This window comes from Macaca fascicularis, chromosome 3, assembly GCF_037993035.2.
Source record: "Macaca fascicularis isolate 582-1 chromosome 3, T2T-MFA8v1.1".
In the NCBI taxonomy this organism is placed as follows: domain Eukaryota; kingdom Metazoa; phylum Chordata; class Mammalia; order Primates; family Cercopithecidae; genus Macaca; species Macaca fascicularis.
Genome location: NC_088377.1, coordinates 196,149,423 through 196,168,632, shown reverse-complemented (window position 1 = coordinate 196,168,632; position 19,210 = coordinate 196,149,423). Strand labels below are relative to the sequence as shown.

General features: G+C 52.2%; 1 protein-coding gene across 4 annotated transcripts in view; it reads right to left on the bottom strand.

The window, feature by feature from the left end:
* Positions 1 to 19,210, bottom strand: part of DPP6 (dipeptidyl peptidase like 6) — a 1,022,456-nt gene that overhangs the window by 11,408 nt on the left and 991,838 nt on the right. For all 4 annotated transcript variants that reach the window (XM_005551244.4, XM_045387368.2, XM_005551243.4 and 1 more), the window contains exons 18-21: positions 13,035 to 13,133; positions 8,566 to 8,635; positions 5,118 to 5,312; positions 609 to 663 (exon numbers count right to left, since the gene is read on the bottom strand). In XM_005551244.4, the coding sequence (XP_005551301.3) occupies positions 609 to 663; positions 5,118 to 5,312; positions 8,566 to 8,635; positions 13,035 to 13,133 (419 nt within the window). The remainder of the gene's footprint in view (positions 1 to 608; positions 664 to 5,117; positions 5,313 to 8,565; positions 8,636 to 13,034; positions 13,134 to 19,210) is intronic.

Here is a 19,210-nt window from a genome sequence, read left to right as displayed (position 1 = left end):
CTTGAGATCAAGAGGCCCCAGGTCTAGGCTAAGGAGAATGAGGGGCCAGGTACCAGAGCCATAGCAGGTGGCCGTGCAGGGACCTAACTCCAAACCGTGGGCCTCAGCTACAGCTGAACTGTCCCAGGCTACAGCCTTCTGACAAGGGCCACCAGTTGGGAGCGGCTCTGGTTTGAGAGTTCACTGCGCGACCCTCCCCACACCTGTCCTTCCGCCTAAGTAGACGTGGTAATTAATGTTGTTACTGCACATCAAGATATCCAGAAATAGATTCCTGCTTCCCTTCTTTCCTGGGCTACCATGCCAAGAGCTACAGCAGGCGGATGGGAGAAAAGTCATTAGGAACGTATTAGAGCTCTCCTGCGGGGACCTGGCTTCTCTTCTCTTTCCTTCCAGATAATGTAAAAAGAAACTTTGAAAAATGAGCTGATCCAATGAAACCTCCCACGGCTGGAATCACTAAGCACCGAGGCTCTTGCTTTAAAAAAAATAATTACTTGCTCACCAGCAGACCACAGACGTTCTCAATAAATCAGGATTAGGCCTGGGTAATGGTGCAGGCCACATTGGAACCGAGGGGTGTTCAGACCAGGGTGGCTCAGACTCACCTTCCCAAACACGGCCACGCGCGTCCTGTCGATGTACTGCTCCTTCAGCATCGTCCTGCGAGGTCGAAGAGGGGAGAGAGGGTTCAGTGCACATCCTGCTGGTCCTTTGTCTCCCTGTGGTCTAGAGCCATATTTTCCATCCATTTCAAGGATGAAAACCCCTCTTCAAATAAAAAGCAACCTTAGCATTCCAATATAATTATTTATTGCTTGTATTTATTTAGTGCCAAGTCAGTATGTTCAAATTAAATGTTCAAAGCACCCTTGCAGTAACTCTGTAGCACTTCCAGGTGTAGAAACTTCTCAACCGTGAGCTGTTAATCCACAACTGCAGAGCCCCTTCTGGGAGACTCAGCCCCTGCTACATGGGGTCCATCTGCTGCTATTGGGCCCTCACCCAGAGCCTGTGACTCCAAGCACGCGGGCTCTGGGATGAGCCTTAGGCGTCGGCAGGGATCTGTGGAGCTCTGGTTCCATGCTTCTGGGCTCAGAGTCAAGCCAGTGAGCCCCCATTCCACCTGCACAGCCCTCTGTTCCCAATTCCTGGGAGGAGGCCTTCGTCTTGCACCTGTTTGGCCACAGAGGGATTCTTCCCATGAGCTTCCTGCTACGGCCCAGCCTTGGCAGCACCCACTTGGTGCTCTGGGCCTCAGTGCTCTGGGCCAGTGCTGCCTGGGTCCCTGCCTCACCCTTGCTGGGACCTTGCCCCGCACCGTGGTCTTCCGCTTCCCCCACGAAGTGGCTGGGGTCCTTCCGGTTTCTGGACCTTGACCAGCAGCAGGACACCTGCAGGCTGTGGGCTTGTCAGGTGGAAATTGTTGTCTGTCTGGATTTTACCTCAAGCTAAGCCATAATATCAAGTGTGGAGTTAGAGATAGTTTTAGACATTTTCTAGTAAGGAGGAGAAAATATAATTTCTTTTCTCAACCCTTATGAGTTCCTGGTCGAGACACTCTCACTGTCCTGAAAATGAAAGTCAGATGAACAAGAGGAAAACCAGAAGAGGTTTCCTGGCGTGCACTGTGCCCTGCCCATGGCGGGGGCCTCAATTCCAGCGCCTCTCTCAAGGCAGTGGTTTAGGGGCCCTGCTCACGTAGTGTTTTAACAAAGAGCGATAACTCTCGGCATAGTGACCTGGCAAAGGAGAGAGCAGCTCCAGTCTTTTATTTATTTATTTATTTATTTGAGACAGAGTTTCTCTCGTTACCCAGGCTGGAGTCCAGTAGTGTGATCTAGGTTCACTGCAACCTTTGCCTCCCAGGTTTAAGCGATTCTCCTGCCTCAGCCTCCTGAGTAGCTAGGATTACAGGTGTGCACCACCACGCCCGGCTAATTTTTGTGTTTTTAGTAGAGATGGGGTTTCACCATGTTGGCCAGGCTGGTCTTGGTTGAACTCCTGGCCTCAGATGATCTACCTGCCTGGGCCTCCCAAAGTGCTGGGATTATAGGCGTGAGCCACCACGCCTGGCCTCCAGTCTTTTAAAAGGAGGGAACCTGTGACAAGGCAATACAATCTGCCCCCAGAGTCCCTGGCAACGGCGGGGGCCCTCTCTGGGCTGGTGAGCAGGTGCCGTCCCCAGGAAGGAAGGATGGATGTCCTGGTGTCTGGTAAACACGGGCAGAGGCAGAGACTCCCTGTGTTTTCAATGTCTTTCACTTAGCAGGTCTCAATATTTTGGGGAGAACTATTTTGGCTTCCTCCACTAGCTACGTGAACAAATGAATAAATAAAAATGAGGCATTTCTGTTGTTCCTTAGCACATGGTCCAGGGTGTCTGTGTGTATACACACAAGCACGTAGGATCCAAAAGAAAAAATGGTGAAGAAAATCCCAAGTTGAGCCCAGAGACAACCTGTCTCTGGGAGACAGGAGCCCACTGGACCCAGTCGGGGGTTTACACAGCTGCCCCCCACCGTCCACAGGGGTGGGGCGAGCTCCCTGCCACAGCTCATCTCAGCTGCTTGTGGGAGGCTGGCCCCGTGGGCTCCTCGGTGAGGATATGGTGGCGGCAGACGGGGGAACTGTGGGAGGGGGAGGACTCAGGCTAAGGCGTCAGCCTCATGATTTTAGCCTTCTGATAAAATTGGGCTGTTTCCTTCTGATGAATGAAAATGCAGACCTCATTCCTAAGGAGAGCCGAGGGAGGCTTTCTGTGGCTTAGCGCTGTTGGGCATCAGCTTCCTAGGAAAGTCTGCGCTTTGGCAGCGGCTCTAAGATTTGCCGTTGTCCACGTGCTCCCATTCTTGAGCGTTGGTGGTTTAGGAGCTGGCATTGTTGGCTCTTTTTCTGCGACAGGTTCTGCCTTGTTTTGGAGCAGATGCTTGAGCCCATTCCTTCCTTTTAGGGCACGATGTGTGTGAAACACCTTTGCCCTCTAATTCCTTTGCTCTTCGGGGAAGATGCCAGGCAGCGCCAAGTGTCGAAGGGGAGCCTGAGGGTGCTGCGACCTTCCCCTGGGCCTGCCCTTGATGGCGGAGAGGCCCCGGGCTTCCATACCTCCCTGGGAGGAGGTAGAGCAGGCGGGGAGAGGAAAGAGCAGGAGATGGCAGGGGAAGCCACGCACAAATGGAAAAGGCCCAAAGGAGGAGGTCCGGGAAGCCAGGAGAGCCCTCGAGACCCTACCCAGGAAGCCAGGCCCACTCCACTCCAGAGCACAGCCTGCGCTGGCTTCCGTGTCCTGGGAGTCCTCTGTGGCTGGCACTGCCGACTGCGGACCCAGCAGTCACCCGCCCATCCTCCTTCCACACTGAACCCCAGCGTGCCCTTGTCACCCTACGTCCTCTGCTCAGGAGCTGGCCCCACACTGGTGTCAGGTGGACCCACTTGGTCTCTGGGGAGTTGCCTGCACCTCTCTCACTCGTGGTCCATTCTGGAATGGGCAGGGGAGGGCCGGGAGATGGAAGGAGAGGTTTGCTGTCTGCTTCTAGGGAGACTTTCCTTCCCTTCTGGAAGTTTCCAAAACTGTTCCCTCCCCAACCTGCTGGAGGTAGATGAAGAAGCATGGAGCCAGGTGCTACTGAGGGCCATCCATGAGCTGGGGGCTTGGCTTAGGATGAGGCCATCATGGCTGGTTGGGCGGAGAGACGGAGAGAGCCTGGGTCTTCGGTGACATTGTTGGTGTCTGGATTCATCAACCCTGAGGCCTGGCATCCCTATGTCTTTCATAGCCAATATAGTTCCTTATTTGAGGGGTGTGTGTGTGCACGCGCGTAAGCACACATGTGTTGTTGTAGTCATTGACTTCCAGGCAAAGGCATCCTGGCAGACACTCCTTCCCTGAGTATCTGAGTCCTGACTGCTTGCCTGCTCTGTATTTCCCACGTGCAACACGGGTTTCTGAAGCAATTGCTTTGTCTGCCGTCACCTAGCTCATAGCTCCCTGGAGGGGTCCATTTATTCACACACTCACTGTTTTCCACTGAAAGACCATTTACTGAGTACATACCAGGGGCCATCAATCTTTTTCAAAATGAGAAGAAATGTTTTGAAAGTCAGCTAAGTAAAAATTTTCAAACCACAAAGCACCCTGGTATAACAGGTACAGAGATGCCAGGTTTCCTATCATCCTCCAGGCAATAAGCGTGTACTGAGCTGGGCTCTGTGCTCCACCCGCCTCCTGTGCCCGGGCCCAGCCTCACACTCCCCTGCCCATGACGGTGCTGATCATGGTCACGGCGAGGGTTCCCGGTAGATGCGCTTCTCCCTGCCTTCTTGTCATTCCCAGAACCCGAGTCCACAGTCCGTTGAGTTGTTCCTGCAGCATCTCTAAGGGGTGAAGTTACAGTAAGTGCTGTAGTCCTCTGTGCCATCAGACTGTGAAAACTCTTCGATAAAATGAGCCCGAAGGCCAGCTGCAGCCTAGCACAGTGTCTTGATGTGTTTCTTAGTTCCAGTGCAACAACAAGATTCAATAAGTCATTTGGAGCATCTGCCCCTTGGTGCTAAGCCTTTTTTTGTTTTCTGTGATGTCGGTTGCTCTTGCTGAGTTAAGTGATAGGGATGCACAGGAATGACAGAACAAAAGCCTGCCCTTCCTCAGAGCTGGGGCGGGCATTCTGGCCCCACCTGGATGTGCATGGAGGTCCTGCTCTCAGTAATGAGGGTGACCCATTCCACGGATCCAGCCCCATTCATATTCCTTCCCTTTTTCTGTCCTTCCTTCCTGATCTCTTCTCTCCTCCTCTTGGGATAAATGGCAAAGACATGCATGGACACTGACCCAGGTCAGTGACTACAGTGCAGAAAAGCCAAGCAGACCAAACTGGCAATTTCTAGACCCTTGTTTTAGTCAACTCAATAATCTACCCTGCAGTGGGAAAACTAGTTATAAACGTCGCTAGGAGAAGATTCCTAACAGTTTCCTTTGAAACTTGCTTTGGAATGGCCAAGAGTTTTTAGGTAAGAGCAAATTGCATGCAAAAAGCATTCCCACACTATGACTGCAGCACAGCCCCCATGAGGAGCCCTGTCCCCTTCCGGCCTCTCCTGCTTCCCGGGCGGGTGCTCACCGCACGGCCTCCATCTGGTCCTTCTCCTCCAGCAAGCCTAGCCGCCGCCTCACTTCGTGCAGGAGCTTGGTCCCTTGGAAGCCGCTGCCGCGGCCGTCACACTTTACCACCACCGCGCCGTGGCTGCTCACCATCACCGTCTCCCAGCTCACCTCGAACTTCTCAGACACGCTCTGGCTCCCCGGGGTGCCATCCCTGGAAAGAGAGTCCCGGGCTCAGCAGGCCTGCTGTGTGGTGGGTGGCGGCTGGTTTAGCAGCTGCCACATCAGATGACCCCCGTAAGGGATTTTACCCGTGACCCGGCTGCCACACGCTCAACTCTATACCCCAGATTCTGCTGCCCTGGGCAGGTGAGCCAGGTGTTATCCATACCCCATAAGGCAAGGAGGAAGAGGAGACCTCCAAGAGCCTGGGGCTCCCAGGGCCATCCCTAAACACACCGGTACTGGGAGGGACAGCCACCAAAGGGCATCTATTTGGTGAGGGAAACAATAAAAATCCTCCCAACTTCTCCCTTTGCGGGGCTTTCCCTACACTGCAAGACGGTTTCTCTTTCCTGGGTTCTAGATGCCCCAGGCTGTGCCCCTCAGTACCCATCACAAGCGACAAGGCTGTGCTGACTCTAGCCACATCCCTGGCTGGAAGACGTGGTCTGTCTCCTGTTAATTTCAAAGTAACAGCAAACCCGCCATACGGGTTGCCTTCCTCCCTCCCTCTCCTCGGGAGTTGAGAGCCATTGGCCCTGGGCAGTGTGGCCTCTGACCGGGGCTGGCAGCTCCCACTGTGCTCTCCTCCCAGATCCTCATTTGCTAGCCCGGCGCTGCTGGCTGAAAGGCATCCATGGTGGGACATTTGGACCATGGGATTTGACCAGCGCCACAAACAGGGCTGCTTTCTTTTTCCTCAAACAGGGCTGTTCCCTCCCTCCCTTCTCTCCTTCCTTCCTTCTCTCTTTCTTTTTTTATTTTGGTTTGAGACAGGGTCTCACTCTGTTGGCCAGGCTGGAGTGTAGTGGCACAATCTTGGTTCACTGCAGCCTTGACCTCTGGAGCTCAAGAAATCCTCCCACTTTTGCCTTCCAAATAGCTGAGACCGCGGGCATGTGCCACCTTGTCTGGCTAATTAAAAGAAAAATCTGTTACTCTGTAGAGATGGAGTCTTGCTATGTTGTCCAGGCTGGGAACAGGGCCATTTTCTACGCAGGACTAGTTGTTCCTCATTGACCAGCATACTCATGGGTGTGGGGAGGTTTTTAGGTGATTTTCCCTCTTGCTGGGAAAAGCATGCACAGGAGAGAAAGCCAGCCCCAGGCCCAGCCTGCCTCCCTGGAACAGCAACAGGGAGCAGTGCCCCTCCTGCGAGTGGATCCAGCCAGGTGACGGCTCCGACTACTGGCACTGTCCCAGCTGTCCGCCAAGGACTGAGGAGTCGGGCGCGGGGGGCGGCAGGAGGAGCGGGCCAGGAGTGGCGCGCTAGAGTGCTGCATGCTTAGGGTCCTGGTCAGTCATGGCGCTGCTCTATGTTGAGGGTGTGTTTGTTTTCTTTTGGGTTTTGTAATTTGAAGCAGGGGCTCAGGGACTCCAGATCTCCTTGTTATCACATTTGATGTCACAGTGAGAAACAAACAAAAAGACACAGCCTCCAAGGAAAGCTTGCAAGGCCAGAGTGAGTGTGCGCCCAGCGGGTGGGGTTGCCTGGCCCTGTCCCAGCTCAGCAGAGCTCAGCTGTCTCCACCTGGCACAACCACTTTTACCTCTGAAGGGAAAGTGAATCGTTTTGTAAACTGAAAAGCTTTTGGGGATTTCCTTTAAGACCACTGAAGAAACCAGTGGGCAGGGGAAGAAAGCTGGTTCGGAAGTTGTTAGCATCCTGGAGAAAGTGGGGGAAATCTGGTTTCACCCCACGTGTGTGGGGTGTGTGGGTACGTGTCTGTGGGGGGGTGGGGTGTGGATGTGTGGGAGTGTGGGTGTGTATAGATGTGTACGTGTGTGCATGTGTGTACACACATACGTGTGCATATTGGTGTGCACGTGTGTGCTGCATGTGGCTACGTGTGCACACGTGTGTATGTGTGTGCATGTGTGTGTATGTCGGTGTATGTGTGCATGTGGGTGTGCATATGTGTGTTCTTATGCAGGTATGTGTGTGTGCGTGTGTGCACATGCGGGTATGTGTGTACATGTGCGTGTGTCTGTGTGTGCATGTGTGCACATGTGGGTATGTGTGGGCATGTGCGTGTGCCTGTGTGTGGGTGTGTGTGCGTGCAGGTGTATGTGGGCCTATGTGTGCATGTGGGTGTGCATATGTATGTGCTTATGTATGCAGGTGCATGTGTGCGTGTGGGGGTGCATGCGTGTGTGCACATGTGGGTGTGTGTGCATGTGCGTGTGCCTGTGTGTGGGTGCGTGTGTCTGCATGTGGGTGTGCATGCGTGGCTGCTGGGAAAGCGTGAAAGCAGTCCAGATATTAAGGAAAGTGGGTTAATTGCAAAACGGAATCAGCTATTGGAATCTGTGCCCTGGGGCGTTTCTATAATGGAACCTTTTTGCTATTTAGGGACTCAGCCCTCAGGAAGGGAGCCGGGCAAGACACCAGGGTTAATCAGCTCCATCAGGTTCCGGCGTTTACTCAGGGGGTCGCTGCACTGGCATCCCTAACACAGCCTGGCACAGGCCTCTGCTTCCCCCGGCTCTCCCAGGCTACAAGGGCTGCGGGAGTTTCTCCTGCTCCATGGTCTTGAAAAGACAGACCAGGAGGTGCACTGGGGCGTTTGCTCAATGGTCCGGGCGGCCCCCTCTGCGCTGCCTCCCCGTGTGGTGTGAGCACGTGGGCATCACCTCGACTCAGGGCTGTCAGGCAGCATTTGAACCTATGCACAGGGCACTGGGCTGGCTCCTAGCGCTGAGTTCCCTAATCAGACCCAACATCTTCAACGCATTTACAGAGCACAAAAAATTGTTCTCAAAACCCAAACCGGAGGCTTCATTAATGAACACAAGAGCTGAAAAAATTCTTCGCTGGCGAAGAAAGAGCATTCAGGGCAGTGGCCAGAAATGCCAGCCAGTGAGACCCACGGGCTCAGGGTGCAGGTCCCAGGCTCCGGCCATCTTGTGTCTCTGTGTCTTGGGACCTGTCCCCTGCCTGCCTCTGGTGAGCCTGTCATGCAAGATGCCACTATGATGATCCCAGCAGCCTCCCTTTATAGTCACAGAACCTGAGGCAGCCTGGGGAGAGGCGGTGGGTACACAGCACCCACTTTCTTTTAACCTCTGGGTGTCTCCACGAGTCCTAAAGAACCTGACATTGGGCTAAACGATCTTATGTTTTCAGTTTGCAACCATATCGTTTCTCCTGCTTATCTTTTCCTAAGAGTTCAATATTCATTTATCACGGGGGTCACGGAGCCCCAGAGCGAGCACCAGGGAAAGACAGACGTGACGATACTTACACCACCAGGAGCAGAGGGTAGTGGGTGGTGTCGGTGAAGGTTGCTGGCTTCAGGATCTGCATGGGCAGGTCTGGGGAGAAGCAGAGCACAGCATGGGTTAGGGGGGCAACGCTGGCCATGGGGTATCGGGCATGCCCTTGGGTGACCATGGGGGTGAGGGTGCTCTGGATCGGGCCTGAGGGGAAGCCCACAGGACAGAGACTGGCCCAGGGTTTTCATCCTGAGGACTCTGGCCTGCTGTGCGGCCTTGGGCAAGTCACCCAACCTGTGTGAAGCTTAATTTCTCTGAAGCTTCCATTCAGTCTTGCATATGGGAGCACACTGAATGCACAGAAGACTCAATGGCCTGGGCACTTGCCAGCAGCAGAATTTCAGGCAGGGAAATATGGTGCCCTGAGAGGGGGCAGGCTGCCTGCAGCAACAAAGCATCTCTCAGCATCTGATCGGGGATGCTGGGGATGGATATTTGGGAGCAGGGAGGCAGGGAGAGGAAGAGACAGAGTCTGGGATGAAACAGGGGGCCGCCTAGAGGGGAGAGGGTGCCGGCCCGTGGCAGTGCCTCTGTGCAGAGCCAGGTGGCTCTGCGGGTCTCGCTGTTGGTAGGTTTGTGCTGGGTGGCTCTGTAGCTCTGCTGCAGCCACAGCTAGAGGACGCCAGGGAAGGATGGTACAGCCCACTGGATCCTGCGGCTACCAAGGTCACTGGATCTGGTTCTCAGCAGCGTGAAATCCAGTGGGTGAGGGAGACTGGGTAGGAACCAAGCCTCAAAAACCTGCCTCACCAATTTCTTCTGCACCCCCCCCACCTCCCAACAAACCTTCCCATCCAAGTTGGAATTTATTTATTGACGTTAACTACGACCCAGATTACCAAAGGCCCAGCAATTAAATTGGAATTAGCGGCTTTTCAATACAATTACTACACAGATACACTGCAGGCTTGGGAGGCTGGCTGGGCAGCCAGCTCTGACCTGGCGTCTCCTGACTGATTCGGGCTGAATGTTAATGACTTGCAAATTGGCTCAATGGCCCAGGGACTAGCGGAGAGGCAGGCCTTGGACTTCATCATTTAAATTCCATAAAACATGGTCTGGGCTGCTCCCTGCCACTGATAAGCCCAAGGGCAGACCTTGGAAACCGGGTTCTGACTGGCTGAAAACATTTCAGGGGAACCGTTCTGGAAGATGTCCTACTTTTCTAAAAGAAAAAAAAAAAAAAGAAAAGAAAAGCATTAGCCTCTGGTAGCACAAAATGAAAAAACAAAACCAAGCCAGGTCGGTAGGGCTGACATCTTTCAGATTTCCTGCGATCCCTAAGGGGGTCTTCCTGTTGCCGGGCTCATACAGGCGCCCCACATCCTCTCCTGGCATCTGTACCCACCTACCTTTCAAGGAAACCCCCTGCAGGACAGAGTGTGTGGCAAGGGTGGGGAAGCTGGCTTTGTGCTTCGAAAGGTCTTTTCTGCATTTCCTAAGAGGAAGGGATGACAGTCACACACCAGTGCTGTAGGCTTGGGAAGCGTTACTGGGACAGCAGTGGGTAGAGGGGGCTGGAGGGGGAGGCCAGGTCTAAGGAGCTCAGAAAGGAATCTTGCCAGGGTGACGGCCTGGCTGCCAAGGCTGCTGAGGAGGCAGAACAGAGGAGCCTCAGAGACACGCCGGGGCAACGATGGTCTCTCCACTGGGCTGGGATAATCTACACACAGTTCTTCTTCTTTTTTTTTTTTTTTGAGATGGAGTCTCATTCTGTCACCCACGCTGGAGTACAGTGGTGCGATCTCAGCTCACTGCAACCTCCACCTCCTGGGTTCAAGTGATTCTCCTGCCTCAGCCTCCCCAATAGCTGGGATTAAAGTGTGCACCACCACACCCAGCCAACTTTTGTATTTTCAGTAGAGACAGAGTTTCAGCATGTTGGTCAGTACACACATTTCTTGGCCAAAGCAGATTGTCACAGCATCCATTTTTTGTTTGTTTGTTTGTTTGTTTGTTTTTTGAGAGAGAGTCTCACTCTGTTGCCAAGGTTGGAGTGCAGTGGTGCGATCTCGGCTCACTGCAACCTCTGCCTTCCAGGTTCAAGTGATTCTTGTGCCTCAGCCTCCCAAGTAAATGGGATTACAAGCACATGCCATCACGCCTGGCTAATTTTTGTATTTTTTTGTAGAGATGGGGTTTTACCACGTTGGCCAGGCTTGTCTTGAACGCCTGACCTCAAGTGATCTGCCCTCCTCGGCTTCCCAAAGTAATGGGAATACAGGCATAAGCCACCGTGCCCGACCTTTGTTTATAGTTTTCTTGAGTTTCTCTTCTTCCTCCTCTAGGCTGGGCATGATGGCTGACACCTGTAATCTTGGGACTTTGGGGGGACTGAGGCAGGATTGCTTGAGTCCAGTAGTTCAAGACCAGTCTGGGCAATAGACCCTGTCTCTACTAAAAAAAAAAAAGAAAAAAAAAAGAAAGAATTGGTTGGGCATAGTGGCCTGCCTGTGGTCCCAGCTACTCAGGAGGCTGAGGTGGGAGGATCACTTGAGCTTGGGAGGTCAAGGCTACAGTAACCCAAGATTGTACCACTGCACTCTAGCCTGGGGGACAGAGTGAAGCTCTGTCTCACACACAGACACATACAAAATTATTCTCTTTCTTCTAGACCGTTCCCTACTCATTTCCTTCATGCCCCCTTCCGTGGCGTGGTCACCTTCAGGGTATTTTAAGAGAGAGAGCCTCCGGACATGTAAGTGTGTTGGGGGCGGGAGCGGATTTGAAGTGCATTAAAATTCCAGAATGTTCTGACTTTCAGAGGTGAACGCAATGTCTGGAAAAGTTCTGATAGAGCACAGCTTCCTACGGCCAAATGGCAGGGGCAGGATTTTTTGGCCCGGGCCTGTGGTGGGCTGCAGGGAGGGCGTGGCGAGCACGGGGGAGCGAGGGTCCCTGTGTAGGGTCCACACCTGGGCTGTCCTGCAGGCTGGGACTCCAGGGCAGCCTCCAGACCCAGCCACAGTGAACTGCACTTGCTCTTGCCTAAGCCCCTAAGCCCCTCATGTTGCCCTCTTCTCTGGATTGCATTCTCGCCTCTTGTGAGCCCACCCGAGGTTGACTCCAGGGACCATGTTCAAGTCCCACATTCTGTGAGCATTCCCAACACGTCCCCAGCCCAGTCTCAGGCTCTTCTCTGAACTCTCGTGCTGTTTGCTTTCTGCTCTACGCAACGCAGCTTTGCAGCACGTACTGTTTAGGGGACCTGTTTTTGTTTCATGGGGTGAGCCTTGGTTCCTGCTCTTCGGAGCTGAGTCTGTTAGGTGGTTGTGTCTCCTCTAAGCTGCTGAGCACAAGGGGGCTGCCAGCGAAGATGCCAGGCCCCAGGCGACACGCCACTGTCTAGTGTCGGGGAAGGGCAGACAAAGAGGTTCCAGAGAGTCTGGGGATGGCAAAGGCAAGGTGCTGCCCTTTCAGCTCCATGTTACTTATCAGCCTCAACACACTTTCCCCCAGAGCCCTGGAAACCTTTTCTTTCAACAAAGCGCTCCTGCAGTTACTATCAGGCAGTCAGAGTTCGCACAGGAGGGAAACCTGTTTTCAGCCTCGGAGGTGATGGGCAAGCGGTGTCTCCATTTCAAGGTTTGAAGTCTGTTATTTGACGCCAACCTACCACCAAAAGGCTGCTATGCAGAGATGTGGGGAAGTCTGGAGGGGGGACAGAGTTCTGGGGGAAGACAGTGAAATCTGCTGTGGGAATTTTACACTTGGGGTTTCCAAGAGTAACGACCTGGTGGGCAGTTAGGACACTGGGCCAGCCGGGATGACTTGGGAGCCAGCTGCGCACAGGTGGGAGTTGAGGCTCTCAGGCTCTGCCTCCCTTCTGGAGCTGTGAGTCCAGGTCCAGCTAATGCTGTGGGGTGTTTAATGCTTAGCAACGCCTAGCGCAGAGTTAGTGCCCAGGAGAACTTACCGAATGACTGGGGGGACAGTTCAAGGAAAGAAGGGTACAGGCACAGAAAGGCAGAGTGAGAGGCGTTTCCTAGGAGGTAACAGCACTCAAACCTCCTCACGTAAACTCCGGCTGCAAGGACACCCCTCATCAGCCCACCCTCCACCAGCTGATGAGGCAGGAAGGACTTCAGATGGCACAGAAAGGGAATTTCCAGAGGGAAGAGGTTTCTCTGGACGGTGTCTTGACACGGTCACCAAAGAAGGACAGCGTTGGAGTCTGCGATCTTGCTTTGAAGCAATTGTCAGCCTCTCAGGGAGAGAGATCCTGTGCCCTGCTTTTTTTTCATTTTGTCACCAGAGTGAGCATCTTGGTTCTGAACACAAGACGCTCCATGCCAGAGGAGCTGCAGGGCAGAGATACACCCCCGTGCTCAGGGAGCCTTCTGTGCATGGTGCCTGCTGCTGATGACTGCACTGTGTCCGAGCCCATGTTTTCTTTCTCTTTTTCATTCTTTTTAAAGGGGAAAAACGTAGTACTTACTATAATCATCAATCTCGATGTTCCTGTATTCCACTTTAGGCATCTGTCGGTCATTTATGGCCTTCTTGACATGTTCATTTGTTTCTAGGTCAAAAATTTCTGAAAGAGAGGAAACAGGGACATGCTGAGATGCAAGGGTCACTCACGGAGGACCTCTGTGGGCCATGGCTTTTCACGTGCGTAGACTGCTACTTTCATCAGCCTCAGAGGTGGTGGTTATTATTTCTAGTATACAGACCAAGAAACTGGGCTCAAGTTATGCACTCAAAAGCCTAGTCTTAAATCTGGGATTGGGGCGGATTAAAGATTCTCCCCACTGTCCTAGGCTCTCTCCTTCTCCCACCAGGGGTTTTTGTTCTCCGTGGTGTCACACGCACAGGTTTTGGTATGATTCTCCCCATGACTGCTGGTTTTAGGAAAACCTATATCACACATCTGTGAGGACAAATGGTTTTCCAAAAATTGTGGCCATAATAACTAGAAAAGGAAAGGAACATTAAGTGTTCCCAGAAATAAAATGGATTCTGATCTTTCTCCTAAAACAAGATAAGGTGGTCTCTGGACAGACCTTAACTTCGATGACTGTATTTGTGGACAGTGGAGTCGTGTGAGCCTCACTCCACACTGTGGTGGGACTGGCTGTCCTCCCTCCATGGTAGAGACCAAGGTCAGTTGCGCACTGCAGCGTGGATGCACTGGACCTCTGTGCCTCAGGCTGCGACAGCGCACACACGTCCTCGTTATCTATTTCTTCAAATGCAAAGAAGTCCCCTGAGGAGCCCACTCTGTTCATCTACTGAAATGGCCATTCTACTTCATTTCATCGTCTGATGTGTCATCAAAACCACCCAACTTCCTTTCTCCCTTCTCACACTAAGCCTACACATGGGGACAACTTGCAAGGAACTTTGCCTTTGGCTCGTCAGATCACTTTGAAGCAGCTGTAATTTGTGCATTTGTTTAGAGTAAACGAATGATCACAAACAATGCTAGAATGGATGTCCAATCACCCTCCCGTGTAACTCCCTTGGAAAGAAAAAAAATGCTGCTCTGGAGCTCTGCAGGTGGGCGCTTCTCCGGGGCAGCTGGAGGTCAAATGACTGCCCATCGCTAGGAGACTCTGGACGTGTGGCTTAGTGTGGAGAACATGGGGCTGTGGCTTTATTCAAGAACTGTGCCCAGCAGGCCTGGCAACCTTCTGTAGAGGAACAGAGGGATATGGAAGCTCCCAATGCTTGTGAGGGGTAAATAAAAATGAAAATGACTTGTGAGTTGCTGGACACATGTTTGAATATTTAGCTTTGATTAAAAAATAAGGGGAGAATGGTGACACTTGTTTTCAAACAGGTAGGGTTTTAACAAATCTGACATTAGACCACCACTGGGAAAGATTCCGAACACCATGTAGCACGCAAGAAAAGTGTCCCTTGCAGACAGCAGGAAACACAGCTGTGTCTGCAAGGGCTGTCTGCAGTGGTGAAGTCCGAGGGAAGCCCAAGTAGACTTGACCTTAACTCTGAGACCCAGAGACCTGGCTGCAGAGGTGGCGTGCTCTCCCTCGCAGTCATGCACGTGAGTTAGGGGAGCACACTCCATGCCAAGGCCTGCATGCCCCCGTGCCAGCTTCACAGCCTCAGCCCACGTTCCTAATGGATTGGGGGCAGCACTCATTGGTGTTGACTGGTGTTGGACTCATTGAGTCCAAATGCCTTCAGCCCTTAATGCAATGCTCCAGGCACACGCTTAGGTGAGAGGAGTTGGTTTATGAGACAGTGACTGCATATCCTTCATGTTCTATTCACAGTTACAGGAAAGGAAGACTAGCAGGGAGCGCAGCTGGGTAATGAAGAGAACAGCATTTCCCAAGCTCTTTGCTGCCCCAGGGCCTTTGCGCGTGCTGCCCTGTGTTTGAAATCTTCCTTGCTAGCTCCTTCTCCTCCATCAACACAGGTGTCACCTCCTCCAAGGGAGGCCTGACCACCCTATCTCAGGCACCCGTCAAAATGAAAGTTTAGGTCATTTTCCTGGCTGCAAATCCTTCTCCCTAACCCCTGCCAAGGTATCCGTGTTCAGTCCCATCCCAGGGACAAAATGCACTAGTTTTGAGTACCCTGGGTAGATGGGTTTGTGGAAAATAAATTCCTATCTTGGAAATTAAGCATCTTTAGACGGTAACGTGTCTGGGTTTCCACCCAAGTCTTTCTCCTTGTTCCCATGTGGCCCCAGGAAACTAAACAGGACTGAGAAGTCCTCCTGAGTGTCTCAGGAAGCTGCAAAAGCCTCCCCCAGGCTCAGACCTCTTGAATGGCAAGAGTTGGAAAAACTGAGGCCGGACTGTCAACCAGTGTTTCCCACATGGCACAGACCCGAGAACCCAAAGCAAACTGCATTACATTGATGGGAAAGTTTCTGACGTTTAGAAGACTAATGATGTGCCTAAGTTAATTCACTGGACTCTGGGACTATGAGGCAATCCATCCATACTCTCCAAACTCCAGCTGATTGGAGGAGACCAGTGCCTGGATCTCACGAGGTCATCTCAACGCTTCAGCTGTAACCCTTGGAGAACCTGTGATCTTTGCTGCTCTGACTGCTGACATGATCATCCCAGGTGGAAAACAGGTGAGGAACTTGGGGTGTGCAAATGTGGGTCAAATGATAGAAGTGACAACCCACGTAGGTCAGGGGAATTGGCAGGAGCAAAGGTAGAAAGACCCTCTACCAACGAGAACAGAGATGGGCTTCTGCTTCTGGGTCCCAGAAAGGGCTTCAGCTGGGGGGTCTGCTGGTGGCAAGAGCCTGTCTGGATGACTAAATCTCAAAATGAGAGAAAATGCGGACAGACCCTCTCACAGTTGGTTAAAGGTCTTGTCTCCGTATGTACGCATGTGACTTTGATGTTTCAGGTGTCACTGTGCGATCTCAAATGCTGATCACGAAGGCGAAAGTTAAACTCAGGGAGCAATGTTGTTCTGCTGCCCTCTGAGTCAAGCTGGCCTAGAGCTAACGGGAACACAGGCTGGCCACCAAACAACCATTACCAGTTTCTGGATCTGAGAGTTCTGGCTTCCTGTGGGAACACACCACGTTCTGATCGCTCACGGACTACACGGGCTGCACGTGAATACCTCGTTCCTCTCTATTGAAATCCCACCCTTCACAGGAAAGCACCAAAGCAACAGACTATTAAATTTAGTTAAATATTAGATTTCTCATTTAATGATTGCCCACACAACTGGTTTTATCAGCAGAGAGCTGACTGTCCCACAGGGGACTTGAGTTAAGCCATTTTATTTGTTCCCATAATTGCATTCAAAGAGGGCAGGAGCTCAGCAGAGAAATAAGAAAAGATTGGCATATTCCCTGAAGGACTCTTCTTTTGACTTCAGGGCAGTGGGGACCTCCAGTCTGGAGCATACAAATGGCCACTCCTTAATTAAATGTGAGCCCCCTCTAATATTTGGTGGAATTAGCTATTATCAGATCTGGACACCGTGAGACCGCAGAGACTCATGCCTGCTCACGAGGCTGCTTCCCTCGCTGCCCCGTGGGCAGGTCGTGGTGTAGCTGTGCACTGTTGCAAGACATGCTTCCAAGTGGCCCAGCAAGTTCAGGGGATTGGTGGAATCACCGCTGTGCTAAATTTTGGAAAATTGGTGACCAGATCCAATGAAAACCAATAGGCAATGGATCTAAGAGAGGAGGAGAGCAGCCCCTTCCCTTTCTCACATTTCCACAAGAAGTAAAACTGCAGGATGGCGTCTGCCACCGGAGGCTTAGGCAGACGTCTCTTCGGCATCTCCCTGTTGCCTTGGCCTGACTTCCCCTGCCTGGGTTTTCTGTGCCTTTCTAGTCCAGGCCTCTCCTGCCCTATTTCTGCTCACTCCTCACGTGCGCCTTCCCCTGCGGCCATCAGTAAGACCCCTCTCTGCCCCGCCTCGCCCCCTCCCTGTGCTCTTGCGGCTGCCAGCTGCCCACCCCAGGGCTGCGCCATCAGTCATATTCGAAGACCAGATTCAGGCCCAGAGCCCGCATGACTACTGTTTAAACTTACTCACCTTCACTGGATATCTCTTTTCTTTGAGCTCCATTTTTGTTTTTTGAGATAGGGTCTTGCACCCAGGTTGGAGTGCAGTGGTAAAATCATAACTCACTGCAGCCTCGAACTCCTGGGCTCAAGCAATCCTCCCACCTTGGCCTCCCGAGTGGCTGGGACTACAGGCATACACCACCATACCCGGCTAAATTTTGTAATTTTTGCAGAGGTAGGGTCTCACTATGTTGCCCAGGCTAGTCTCAAACTCCTAGACTCAAGAGATCTTCCTCACTGGGTGCAGTGGCTCACACCTGTAATCCCAACTCCATCTCTACAAAATATAAAAATAAAAAAATCCAGGCATGGTGGCACACACCTGTGGTCCCAGTTACTCAGGAGGCTGAAGTGGGAGGACAGCTTGAGCCCTGGAGGTCGAGGCGGCAGTGGAGCCTAGGCAACAGAGCAAGACACCATCTCAAAAAAAAAAAAAAAAAAAAAAAAAAAAAAAAAAAAAAAAAAAATTCCCATGAAAGGATTGTAGAATCTTGGGGCCAAGATGCTAAATATTACATTTCTTAAAATCATATTGTCCTTCCTTCCACATATACATGCAGTGATCAACAGAGACATGCTTTATGAACAAAATAGAAGAGACAAAGGAAAGGGTTCGGGTGTGGTGGCTCACGTCTGTAATCCCAATGCTTTGGGAGGCCAAGGCAGGAGGATCACTTGAGTCCAGGAGTCTGAGGCCAGCCTGGGCAACATAGGGAGAACTGATCTCTCCAAAGGAAAATGTAAAAATTAGCCAGGCATGGTGATGCATGCCTGTAGTCCCAGCTACTCGTGGGACTGAGGTGGGAGGATTGCTTGAGCCCAGGAGGTCAGAAAAGAAAAAGAGGTCCTCCCACCTTGGTCTCCCAAAATGTTGGGATTACAGGTGTGAGCCACAGCACCCAGCCTCTTTTCTCTGAACTCCAAATGTTGAGTTGTGAGAGTCAGTGTGACACAGTTTGGGCAACTGTTGTGCTTTTTGCCATCTTTTTTCCTCCAGTCAGATTTTAAGCAACTTGAGGGCAGGGTCCCAGTAGGTGACATTTATTTTTGGTCCTTCTAGCATCACACTAGGCCCCTGGCAGGCGTTCAATGCCAGAGGAGTCGTGCATTGAATGGACTCGTGTGTGTGTCTCCCAGCCCACAGATGAGTGGGTGCAGTGGCTGGCACAGTGCCCAGCCCGGAGGTGCTCCTCGAGGCACTGAGAGCTGCTGGGTGGCAGTGAAGCCCAGCTCTCCTCCTGCATTAGGTAGTAGAGAGGAAGAAGCACCTGTAGACATCATGCAGGGTGTGCAGCTCCGAGCGGGGCTTGCTTTCCACTCTGTATTAGCCAAATGCCAGCTCGCCCACCCAAGATGCTGGACTGAAGACTAACATGTTCCGACAGCAAATCTGCAAACACTCCACTCGCCAGGACAGCTGCTCACGTGTGCACCCCTGTGGGTCCAGAAGATTTCAAGCACAGACACATGGCGGGATTCGGGAGACCAGTTCCCAGGCTCTCCGCATTCATAGGAGCCTAGTGGCAAATGTGCTGAGAATGGACATGCCTGATTCGCTCCAAGGAGCTGCTCCTTTCCTGTGCCTCCTTCATCATGGCCTTACACAGGCGTCTCGAGGGCAAGGAAGGCCTTGGAGCCCCCGTGTCTGTCCCTGGGGCATCTTGCACACAGGTGGGCCCCACATGAAGGATGAAGGACCACCGAGGCTGAGTTCACTAAGAGAATCCCCCCCGGCCCAGTAATGGGTAAGAGCCCCCAGCAACGTGGTTGGCTTGTCATCCTTTGATTTTAACAAAACCGAAGGGGAATCTCACTGAGCTAAAAATCAATAGATCGTTAAAAATAATCCTTACTGACAGAGAATGGATGGGCCACAATGTTTCGGCATATAGGTCAGGAGTTCAGAGAAAATGGCGCTGCTATAACAAGACTCCTCTCTGTCGATTTATTTATTTACATGAACACATTTTCAGAGATTCTATAGAAACAAAAAGAAGCAACCACCAAAAGCAGGGACAGAACCACGAGCGCACACGTTTCTGACAGGTCTTCTCTGGAAATGAGTCAGGTGCGCTCATGAGCTGAG